This window comes from Eptatretus burgeri, chromosome 1 (genome assembly GCF_056783735.1).
Source record: "Eptatretus burgeri isolate ZD-2024b chromosome 1, Ebu_testis_v1, whole genome shotgun sequence".
Classification (NCBI taxonomy): Eukaryota; Metazoa; Chordata; class Myxini; order Myxiniformes; family Myxinidae; genus Eptatretus; species Eptatretus burgeri.
The window spans coordinates 37,868,813-37,881,146 of NC_140961.1; the positions used below are offsets into that span (position 1 = coordinate 37,868,813).

Genomic DNA, 12,334 nt, shown 5'->3' on the forward strand with positions numbered 1-12,334 from the left:
CAACCCCACCTGGTATTAATTCAACCGCAAAGGGGGATTTGAACTCTGGATCCTAGGATCCAAAGCCCACCACCTTAACAATTAAGCCAACACTAGGCATACTTGTACCAAGTTTGATTTAAATCCCTTCAGCTGTTCTGAAATATCTCATTTTTACCTGACATGACCTTTGACCTTTGAACTCTTGAGAGGAAAGTTACGTGGCACAGTAATAGAGTTTATTCAGAAAATTATGTACAGCAGGGGAAAGCAAGGAATTGGTGGGTGCGGTAAAAGAAATGCAGTTATTCATAAAAGAAGACAGTGCACAATTAACCCGATAGTCTTCGACAATCTTACTTGTGTTACACAGCTTCCAGGTGCGCACACACACACACACACACACACACACACACACACACACACACACACACACACACACACACACACACACACACACACACACACACACACACACACACACACACACACACACTAAATATAGCCCAGAAATAGGAAAGTAGTTGAGGTTTAGGTGACCTCATTGTACCTGGCACAGTCGACGGACCTTCGCAACCCAATCGCTTGGGAAGGGGGAGGAGGGAAGAAAACTGCGGTGTCTATGATGCATGAGTGGGAGGTGCAAAATGTAGTGCAGCGTGATGCAAGAGGAAGGTGTGAGAGGTGTGAATCAGTAATGCTCTTTCAGTGAACGAAGCAGATTGAGAAAAGATGCATGAGAGAAAAGCTTAACGGGAACATGTGAGACGTCTGTAACTGTTTGGCTAATGATAATGGAACACCACCAAAGCTGAGCGCCAATGATCCGGGGAGTACCCCAGAACATCTTGGCAACAGCTCACTCCGCCCCGCTCGCCTTGTACAGTTTTGCGCGGCTCAGTGAAGAGATTCGGCTCGGAGCCTGGATGAAGCACACTTCTGCGCTTCAAGTTACATGCCAAAACACCCTGACTCGCAATGTCCTTCATTCCTCCTGCACCCTTAGAGACGTCCAGGGGGCTAACTTTGGTTTTGGGTGGTTTGTTGTGGTTGTGAGGTAGCGGAAGCGCTGTGGTGTTTGTGGTCAAGGTGTTGAAATGTTGGGAGTGCTTGAGATGATTTCAGTGAGGAGGTTGAAGTGGTTGGTCACGGTTGTGGCATTTGTGGTGAAGGGGTTGGGCGTAGGTTGTTATGGGGAATTTTAGGTGTTTGTAGTGGTTATGTTAAGCATTGTAGTGTTGTGAGCATGGTGAGGATCTGAGGTGAGGCGTTAGTTGGTTTATGGTGCGCCGTTTGAATATGGAAATGGTGTGTATGTAAATGAGTTGGCTGTGGATGCTGCCTCCTCCCGCTGGCGAGTAACCTCACTGGTCTGGCGTGCGTGTTTCCATGGCAGGGTTTGTGTTTGAAATAAAGGGAAGTAAAAGGGAAAGAAACAAAAGAATATTGGGTTGAAGACCCAACTAAAAACCGTACGCAACGTATCTTGTCCCATTTACTAACTAGACATATGGAAAGGGCTAACTTAATGAATACTAATGAGATAACTGTCTTCAGCTTGCTATATGTTGGGTGCCATTGCCTCAGAAACACAATATTACATTGTTCAATCATTTTAATTTTTCAACTATCAAGAAAATTATTTATCAGTGCTGCAAATACCCCTTTCACTGTGAGTCACTTCAGTGATTTCAACCAAAAATATATCGCTGTCATGTAGAATGGATGGAATTATTGACACGCAAGGCTGTCATTCTATTTTGCTTAAATACTCGCATTTCTTTAATAACATTTTTATGTCTATCTGCAAAGGTCAATGCACTTCACACAAATGTAGATTGTTTTACTTTAATGAATGAGGGGAATGTCACTGATTTAAAATAATAATAATAACAATAATTACAATAATAATGTTTCATCACCTTGCTGGTCAATGTTAACATTGTTACGACTTTTATTTCCTCGAGAACAGTGTTTCTCAACCTTTTTTTGTCCCACGCCCCACTTTGATTTTCAAAAAAATTGTCTGCCCCACCATAATTGGAGACGCTACAGTATATACTACATATGTATTCAAAAGGCTTTATTAAAACTTTATTGCAAATTTTATTCAATTGCTACTCACTTCAATGGGAGCCCTGCCTTTGACGCTGGCTGCAGATTTGTTTGATTTGAGGAACCAATTTTGTTAGTTTCAGCCTTAAATCACCACGTTTCGTGATTTCCAGTCAATTTCTCTTAGCTTGCAGCAAATCGGTAACGACACCTTTCCTGGGAAAGTCACATTTCCAACCTCGCCTCAAAAGCCAGTCGCCGACTGGGAATCCTCCGTCGTGCAAAGTCCTTCCTCGGCCCTCTTGAGCTCCTGACCACTTACAAAGCTTTTGTCCGTAGCCTGATGGAGTACTGCTCTCCCCTCTGGGCTGGTGCTCCTGCCTCCCACCTTTCTCGGCTTCACGCTGTCGAAACCAGGGCATTTAAGATCATCGGCATCTCTCGCAATGAAGCTGAGTCTTTGGGCCTCTCACTCAATCACCGCAGGTTGGTCGGTGGTCTTTCTGTCTTCTACCGACTCCTCTCCAGCCTTGCCCCCCCTGCTCTCTCTGCGATTTGTCCCCACCACCTTTCCACAGGGCGCTCAAGGTCCGCCAACAACCCCCTTCTGGTAAAACTACCAAAATCACGAATCACTGCTCATCTTCACTCTTTCATTCCTCTTTTTTCCCGCCTTTGGAATAAACTTCCTCACTCTATTCTTTCCCATTCTTCCCTCCAGGCTTTCAAAACAGCTGTTCACCACCACCTCTTATCTTCCCCCATCTAAATCCTCGATCTTTTCTACCCCCGATAATCCACCCAAGCCCACTTCCTTCAATTCCCCTGCTTTCCTTCCTGAAAGTCCCTGTAATGTCCATCTTCTCTTCGCCATGTTCCCCGTCCCATCCCCATCCCTCTCCCTTCCACAGTTCACCTAATGTGTCTGTTCCCCACTGTTTTGTCCCTTCCACTCCCGCCCCTCTTGTCTCATGCCTCCTTGCTGTGAGTTGTGTGTTAGCTCTCATACGAGCCTCGACCAAGGTATACAAAAAAAAAAAAGACACTAAATCCACATTCGACTAAATAAGATGATGGAAAATTTATCAATACTTCCCTTGCCAAAGTAGTCGAGTTTGGGTATTTATTTTCGCTCTCCTCATACAGCCACATCATGGTTCCTTTGATCTTGAAAAGAGTTTTCACAGACTCATCTTGTTGCAACTCGCATAACCCCTCATGTTATAAATAACTCCGCATAACTCCTGAATCCTCATGCCCCACCAAAATATTGCCACGCCCCACCTTGAGAAACACTGGTCTAGACTCTTGAGCTGAATCACATTACTGGGAGATGCTCCTTTCATCATGTGACCTTTTCAGTCATAGTATTTTTTTATGATAAACTGCTAATGCATTATTTTACAGTAAAAACTGTACAATAAATATTTATCTTTGCTTGTAGTGCTTTTTTCACAATACACATAAATATACATTTTTTTTTGTTGAGATTTTGTTGCATGGACATACCTCTCCTGCTTCACTGTTTCCTGTGTGCTACTTCTGTCTCGCATTCTTACAGTTGCCTTGCCATTTCTTACAATTGCCTTGCCAGTGAGGTGTTGCATTGTCACCTTTTAACACTGTACACCACCTGGAGTTCACTTGTCAATAATTTAGGCATTGTAGGGAAACATTTGTCTTGCTTTCCTCCCATAACTCCAGCTTCTTGATCATTGATTGCTTCTTGTCCAAGACATTGAAAATGGTTGCACTCAGTCCTTAAAGTCCTATATTTAGCTCATTTAAGCGATATAATATTTATAATTGGAATCTCAGCCGTGTGAGAAACACTGTTATGCAGACACTCAGAGAAAGAATGAATAGGTGATTTTTTTTTTTTTTTTTTGAAGAACATCTTGGCAAAGTTAAAATAAACCTCCCAAGATCTTGACCCATGGCAGCCATTGAGCCACTGTGTGTAACAGTAGAGTGACATGATTGCTTCCCATCATAACACATTGTGTTAAGAAGATTTTGGAATTCCAATTTTAAGATTTGGTGAAATTTCCCATCTTTACAGTGCAGTCCAGCATCTCCTTGAAGTTGTTCGGCATGCTCTTGGCAGCAAGTGTGTCCCTATACATAGTGTTGCGGACCCAGGGTCGGGGGCGAGAAGACCACGAGGGGGGAAGCTACTTCGGGTTCCCACCAGACTCTCTGGAATCGCAGGCCGTCGCACACGAATAACTCCATGACGCGGCAGGTCGCTAATCGACCGTGAATGCCATTAACTCAACCACGTGACTTAGGGTCCTCCATATAGTGAATACTGGTTACCTAATGGTCATGTGATCTAATTACCAGGGGGCACGCCATCGGTACGCCTTGTTCAAACCGGATCACCTTACCGGATCAGATACAGCCGAGCGTAACTGCCCAAGGACGTACTGGCTTGAAAAACAGATCGTTGGGGATAACGTCCCGGCTAAGCTTGGATACGGACCATGCTGGACCAATGAAGGAAAAGACGAAAACGAGTTGGGAACATTTCTACACAAAGCATTTATTTACAATTAAGTGAGGAAAGGTATGTGGCACAGTAAATGGGGTTTATTATTATGTACAGCAGGGACAGCAAAGGAATTTGTGGGCTGTGATAAAAGGCAAGCAATTTACAAAAGCAGACACAGAGCAGATTTATCCTGTTATCACTTCTACAATCTAAACTTATGCTACGACAGGCGCCATCACATACACAAACACACAGACCCGAGGAATATTCGATAGCCAGAAGGAAAGATTGCAGATGAGGACTAACAGTCTTGCAATACCTGGCACGGTCGACTGACCAACACAACCCAGTACGCTTTGCGGAAGGTAGGAGGGAGAAATACTGGTGTCTAAGGTGTGGGAGTAGGAGGTGTGGTGTGTTGCAATATGGGGGATGTGGTGTCGTGCCAGAGGAAACTGTGATTGTGAATCTGTAATGGATGCCCTTTTATGCATCCAGAGGGGATGAGATAGAGGGGTGGAAAGACAGAGAGGAGAGAAGATGCGTGAGGAAAAAGATTCCTAGCCTAGTCGTGCATAGGTCTGTGAGTTTAGCCTGTACCTCCGTGGGACGCTCTGCTTGAGCGATCCCACCTCAAGAGTCGGCGCGTTTTCTCCTGCTTAATCACTTTGCCGGGGCTCATGGAAACGTGTGCTCCACACTGCTCCCAGGAGAATGTCTGTTGCACACCAACCCTGAGTGAAGCTGCAGCGACATGCAGACAGCGAGGAGCAGTGAAGAAAGGGTGGAGCAGAGAGGCGAAGGAGAGGGCGAGGCAAACAGGCAAAGACAAGGGCGAGGCAAGCAGGCGAAAAAGAGGGCGGACAGCTTCGCGATCCACCTTTTATAACCTCCGGGCAAAGGGTGGGGTGACGACCCAAGGCAACGCACCGTGACCCGAATCACGCTTCCCTTTTGGGCCACGGTGGTCATAGTCCCGCTCTGCCAGGCTCCTGGGGCCGGAAGCGGTGCCATTCGCACATCCGGCGTGACACGGCCCGGAGTCCTGCACAGAGCTCCCGGACACCCTTTGCCCCCCCCCCGCCCATCATGCCATGTTCTGGCGACTGGAAAAGGGTCGTGTCGGTCCCACGTGCCCATTCGAGGCATCCCCGGCGAGATGCGGTTGATGCTGTTAACGGGCTTGGCTTGTCCCCACTGTTTGGTGGTGAATTGTATCGATAGGGAGGCGTGGGATGATTTTTCCTGTCTGTGGAAGATGTTGGTGGTCGAGGTGGTGAGTTTTTGGTGAACGAAGGGTTAGCAACGTGAGAATCTGTTGTAAATTGGCGCGCAGATTTGAATGAAAGGGCGCGCCATGCGCGCGCTGGGCAGCGTCTTTGTTTGTGTTGTGATTCTTTCATAGGTGGCTGCTTGGGTGCTGTTATTCATATCGTCTGTGTGTTTGCTTGCTTGATTTGATTTGTACCATGGATAAAAGGAAATCAGAATAGAAGATAGAGATATAGTTATTAGACACACACAACGCACTTCATCCTGTTAACCCACTCAACATGAGGGGAAGATCTGACTGCACGAAGGCGAACACAATAACTGGCTGGAGGTCACTATGTTGGGTGCCATTGCTTTAGAGGCATGCGGTTTTTTTTCAGAACTGCAACAGTATACTGCAATGCACTGAAATCACAATTGGAGTGACATTTGTGATATCCATCATTACTCCACTCTGCTTACCAGTCAGAGCAGATGCCATTGCATCATTGTCAGATTATACCACATTTTATGTTTTGTGAAACTGTCAAACAGCCGTAAATTGTCCTCGTCTGTTGTTTTTGGTAGGCAGTGACTGTCAAAACAAAACGTCATCCTGTTTTACACCTTCATAAATGTACCGCCCATACAACAAAAGATGAGCTAAGCATATCATGTCTGTAGATGTGTGAAGCTGCAGAGTGAACTCCTGGCTTCTGATGACATGATTCGCCAGTTGAGTCACAATGTCCTTGGTCAGATCATTAATTTAACATGATACTGTGTTGTTTTACATGGCATTAACTGAGCGAATTCCATGTCCTTCTTCCCAAGCATAACACTTACCCTGTCTACAGCTGCAGGTATATTATTAGGTCGTTTTTTGTGATGGTGTGATGTTTTTTTCTGATCTTGCATCTCTGTAACTCACTAAGTACGATGCTTCACGGCCCGTCGCATAGTTATCACCAGCAGCGTAATTCAAAACTTTGTTGTTCACCTTTAGCTCCACCATTTCCGCTTGACAGGCTGTAATGGCTTGTCTTTGCATTATTCATGCTTTGTTTCTAATTGTCTGCAAAGGAGATGGTTTGAGGCTATTATTAGACAGGATTTCACTACGTATCACACACTGGTTGAGAGAATTCACGGTCTCAAGTCAACATGTATCCTATTTGATAGACGTTTTGTTGTACTTGTGCCTCTTTGATAAACTATGTTGTTGCTGGTATTGGTACTTGATTAGTAAGACAAATTTCACTACTAATCGCTTAAACTTTGTGTGTTTTTTCAATGCCTGTCTTCAGGTATCAGTCCATTTTTCACTGTAATGTCAGCAGTTATAGTTGGAAGAAAACCAACGTAGGTCTGAAGAGAGAAAAAAAGTAAACAGAGGCCTTGCTAGCACTTGCTCCGACCTTCATTCCACATGGTGGGGAAACAATGGAGTTTAGCTGACGCTAATACCACCAAACATCGAGCTGGGTGAACCAAAGATTATTCCGAGCCAAGGGGAACTGCCAGACGTAAATTGGAAAAGTGGGTAGCCAATACAACAGCTCGATGGAAAGCAGGAAAGTGAAAAAGAAAATGAACAGAAAAAAACCTCAGCCTTATAAAGAAATGTTGATCAACCACATCAGGCAGAACAAAGACCATGGGACAACTCATGACAGTCCATATGACAGACTCCATACATCCTGAGTGTCAGCAGTTAGTAAATTGTGTTCAGCAGCGCCATCTTGAGTGATTATTGAGCATTCACCCATGTACCTTCAAGAGTCGTCTTGCGTACCCTTGCAGAGTTTGGAAACCGCCAGTATAGACAATATTGGAATTATGCTTGATCATTAATCTCTTTTGGATGGACATATCCTGATCCTCCTCATTGGAAAATGAACATTAGTTATCCTTGTCGAAAATATCTTTGTATCTGACTTTAAACTCCCAAATCTTTAAATCTGCTGTGTTCTTCCATCCTCTTGCTGATCTCAACTGTTTGGTGCAATTGTGCAATTCAACAATATCAGAGATGTTAGACTGACCGATAGGCTTACTCACATTACTAAATTCAGCCTACTCATTCCACCTCTCCATGGTTTACTCGACGGAAGTTAAAACAGAACTGTCTCAAATATTGCTTCGACGAGCTCCTTCTCCTTTTGTTTTATCTGCCGCCAAAATTTGTCTGTGGCTGAACACAAAACTTTTTCAAGTTAAACAAGACGACAGACCTACAGTCCTTGTAGTCGGTTCCCCATTGAATTGAAAGAAAATACAATCCTTCACAGTGAACTTGGATCAACATAAATGTTGATTTGTTACGGACCAAATTTGCAATCCTGGAACTTGTATGGATTCGACATTAAGCTTTGATACTCGTATTCACCAAACACGTAGTTCTACAAATCATTTACAAAACTATTCTCTTCATTTATAAAGGCACAAACAGCCTTTCTCCATAATTCATCGCTGATCTACTTCAGACTTGTAATGTGCTCCGATCTCTGCATGTATTGGTGTCATTACGGTGTCTTTTGCACATTATGGTGTCTGTCAGTGTGATAGCGTCTGGTCCTTGTGATGGTACCTTGTGATGTCCCCCCCACCATGAACAGTGCTATATAAAAAGCTAAATTGATTCCACAAAATGTGTGCAAAACAAATTTCAGCAATATTCCTGGAGAAAGGCAGACTTTAACAACATCCTTCATGCTCTCCATCCCCATCTCCATTCCGAAAAAAAACAAACCTCTCTCTCTCTCTCTCTCTCCCCCCACTCCCCTCCATCTCTCCCCCTTCTCTCTCTATATCTCTCTCTCTCCCCTTCCCCCCCCCACCCTCTCCCACATCCCCACCCTCCCCCATTCCCTTTGGATTACCATCCTGTTATTTTGCAAAAAGATGACAGCCAATGTTGCAGACACTAAAACTAGAAGAGCACTCGGTAGAGCGCATACTTCCGCCGCACAATGCCTGATCCAATAGAACATATCAGGCCCAATAAATATATCGTTTTTCACCCCATATCTCAATGGTGAAGAATCACTTTATCAATTGAATAAATTTCGTATCTGGATTCAGATCTTCACCAAAATCAAATCAATTAGTCTTTGTCACACACCCAACTTGTCCATCAAGTTCCGTACAAATCTGTCCACAACTTTTTGAGATATCGTGCTATATATCGGTTTTGCCCTAAGCCTGGTGTTGGCGCAGTGGTTAGGGCAGCGGCTTGGGATCCAAAAGGTCCTGAGTTCAAGCCCTGTTGGGCCACTGAATTAATACACCAGGGGGTTGACTCAGCCTGTCATCCTTCCGAGGTCGGCGAAATGAGTACCAGTATACTGGGCCAGTGTATACCCCGGTTAAAATAGGTGTACCATATCCCTGTGTCGTAAGAGGCGACCAGGGTTGCGTCAGGAAGGGCATCCGGCGTAAAACATGTGCCAAATCACTATGTGGATCATACGGATGATCCGCTGTGGCGACCCCTAACGGGAGCAGCCGAAAGAAGAAGATATCGGTTTCACCCTATCTCTCAATGGTGAAGAATCACTTTAAAAATTCCAGTAGTCGGATTCGGATCTTCACCAACATCTAATCAGTTCGTCCTTGTCACAAACCCAACCGCTCCACAAAATTTCATCCAAATCTGTCCACAACTTTTTGAGATATCTCATAAACAAACAGACAGACAGGGGTGAAAACATACCTTCTTCACCGTCGGTGGTGGATGTAACAAGGAAAAACGTATATATCATTATGTCTAACCAAACAGGGGTGGGATGCACTGAGAGAGGCCACGCTGTTCCCTGATGTCATTTACAATTCCACATGTGCAATGTGCATACCTCACATTTGTGTCTGAGAGTGACGATCTCGCTAATGGTTTATAGGAAACAAACTTTCTGATCATCGTGCAAGGTAAAAATTATTTTCTAACTTTATCACTGTTTTTATAACCTCAGTATCAACATGTGTCCTTATAATAATAGTTGAGGTAATTTCCACCCCCACTCCCTTCCCCTCCAAGAGTCAACATGCGATATTGCTCCAACTGTGGGCTTCTCTCGTGCTGACCTACACATCGATCGCTTTGACGTGACCATGTTTGACCTGGGAGGCAGCCCAAACATTCGTGCCATTTGGCAGAACTACTATGCTGATGCACATGGTGCTGTGTTTGTGGTGGACTCAAGTGACCAGTCGCGGATCGCAGAGGCCCGCGATGCCGTCACAGGGATCCTGATGCATCCACAAATCGCTGGAAAGCCCGTGCTTGTGTGAGTTTTATCCCCATGCTGAGAAAACTTCATTCAGGGGTTTGGTGGGATCTCCATTTCATCACCCTGGTAATTATCAATTGTTATGGTGTAGTTTTATGCGAGATCTACTAATTGCTACGTGTTCTCTTGTGGGAGTAAAATTTGGCGCATTGACGGTCACATATGTTGGGTTCCTTCCACCTCAACGAATTTAAACGATATGATTTTGCAAGTGGTTAAGGTAACATTATACATTATTATAGAGGAAATATAAATTACAAGGATAATGTCATAATTTTTTTTTTTAGGTTATAAGGGTTAAAATTGTCCATTTATAAAATTGCTAACGATAATCATGGTTAAAAAAACAGAAAGTTGGGTTGGCCTGTTTGGTGTTCTCATCGATATATGATTTGTCCATTGGGCTGGCAGGATGGCCGAGGGACCGAGAGTCTTGCGTCTAAGCTGTCTAACCTGGGTTTGAATCTCGGCCGAGCTGTAAACTGTCATCCTGGTGATTCACATGCAGGGTGATTCATCAATGTGTGTGCTGTCTGTCAGATTAACATTAAACTGGGCTTCCCATCTGCTAGCATTAGTTGGTGGACCTAAAAGATCCCATGGTGTCCTTTGTGAAGAGTTGGCGAGCTATCGCCAGCACCATGGCCAAATTCCTGCCACAACCTACAGTAGGCACTGCATCAGCGGCTCAGCCGTGCCCTCAGCCAATGAGCTACCCCACAGTTTTGTGTCTTGTGAAGAATGTTTGTCCATTGTCTGTTAATGTACTTGTAATGAAAGCATACTACTGTCTCCTAATGTCGTGGTCCTATATACGGTATGTGCGCAAGCACCCTCGTGTCTGATGGGATGATGCAAAGGTGGGCACATTTACCTTTGAGCTGTCTAGTCGACGTATAAACTGTTTGACTGGTGCTTGGTAGGTATGGCTGAGAGAAATTACTAGCCAGACATTCATTCTGTGTGCAGGAAGTACCAACTGCAAATATTTTAAAAACGCATATTTTCTTTGCAAATGAATGCATTTTCGGATCACATGTGGAGATATTTTTGTAAAAGTCAAAAATGTTTTTTTAAAGGGATGTATTATTTTACATAAAACAAGTCATATTATTTGAGCCTTTGGAGTAACTGCTGAAATCTATCTATCAGGGTTATTTGCGACATCTTTGATCCTTTCACACTTCTTTCTACTTTTTCACATTTCTCTCTGTTCATTCTCATTCTTGCTTTGTCTTTTCTTTTATCTTTCTTTTACACTCAATTGTTGTCTTTCTCTATCCCTTTGTCTCGGGAGAAGTGAATTCTTACAAAACTTTTTTTTTGTAAGGCTCACTTGGCTGCACCTGGATGGGTTTCAGGGTGTTGGAATAGTGGCTGAAACCCCAATCCTATCCAGGTTCCTCCTGATGGTGACTCCATTTTTGGTATTCACTTAATCGGGTTCTTTCTGATGACTCCAATGCAGTACTGTCGGATCCCGCTATTCGCGGGGGATACGTTCCTGAAAAATGCCACGAATGTCAGGGCGTTTTTTTTTTTTTTTAATTTTAATTTTTACATGGTCTAGGCTCGTGGAAGAGCGATTACACAGAACAAATTAGGACACAACATAACAAAGGGAACAGCAGGAGAAAGGGGAAACACTAACAGCAGAGTGGAGGGAGAAAGTAGACTGGGACGGATTAACAAGAGATGCAGGTAACGATGAGGAGAAGGGAGAACGCAAAGGGTGGACAATATGGATACAGAAGCAAAATTATGTTTGACCAGTTTGTGATTTTGTCAAGGTCTGAGGAGAGGAAACAGGCTGCTGCCTGTCTGTCAGAAGGATGAGAGATGTCATGGCAGAGAGTGGAGTCATCAAAGAGATAAAGAGGACTTTCCAGTCGGTGAGATCATTGATGAAAATTAGGAATAATATGGGGCTTAGAACACTGCCTTCGGGTACTCCAGCCTTGACAGGGAGAGGAGAAGAAAGCGTTCTGTTGAGAGCTACATGTTGATTACGAGAGTGGAGGAAGTTGCTAATCCAAGAGTGGAGAGGGCCTTGGATTCTATAGGTAGATAGTTTGGAGAGCAAGTTGAGTTATGAGACTGTATCAAAAGCTCAAGATATGTCCAGAGGGACAGCCCTCATCTCATGTCTGACATTGAGGAGCTCCAGCATTGTTGGGAGAGTAGAAGCAGCATGTCGAAGGGAAATTGACCAGGTCTGAATCAGAATTGATGATCTGAAATGAGGCTGTTGGAGCAAAGGAAAGAT

At 44.2% G+C, this 12,334-nt stretch overlaps 1 protein-coding gene across 3 annotated transcripts in view; it reads left to right on the plus strand.

Moving 5' to 3' along the window:
• Positions 1-12,334, plus strand: part of ARL13B (ARF like GTPase 13B) — a 116,147-nt gene that overhangs the window by 48,907 nt on the left and 54,906 nt on the right. For all 3 annotated transcript variants that reach the window (XM_085879847.1, XM_085879837.1, XM_085879834.1), the window contains exon 4: positions 9,816-10,065. In XM_085879847.1, the coding sequence (XP_085735973.1) occupies positions 9,816-10,065 (250 nt within the window). The remainder of the gene's footprint in view (positions 1-9,815; positions 10,066-12,334) is intronic.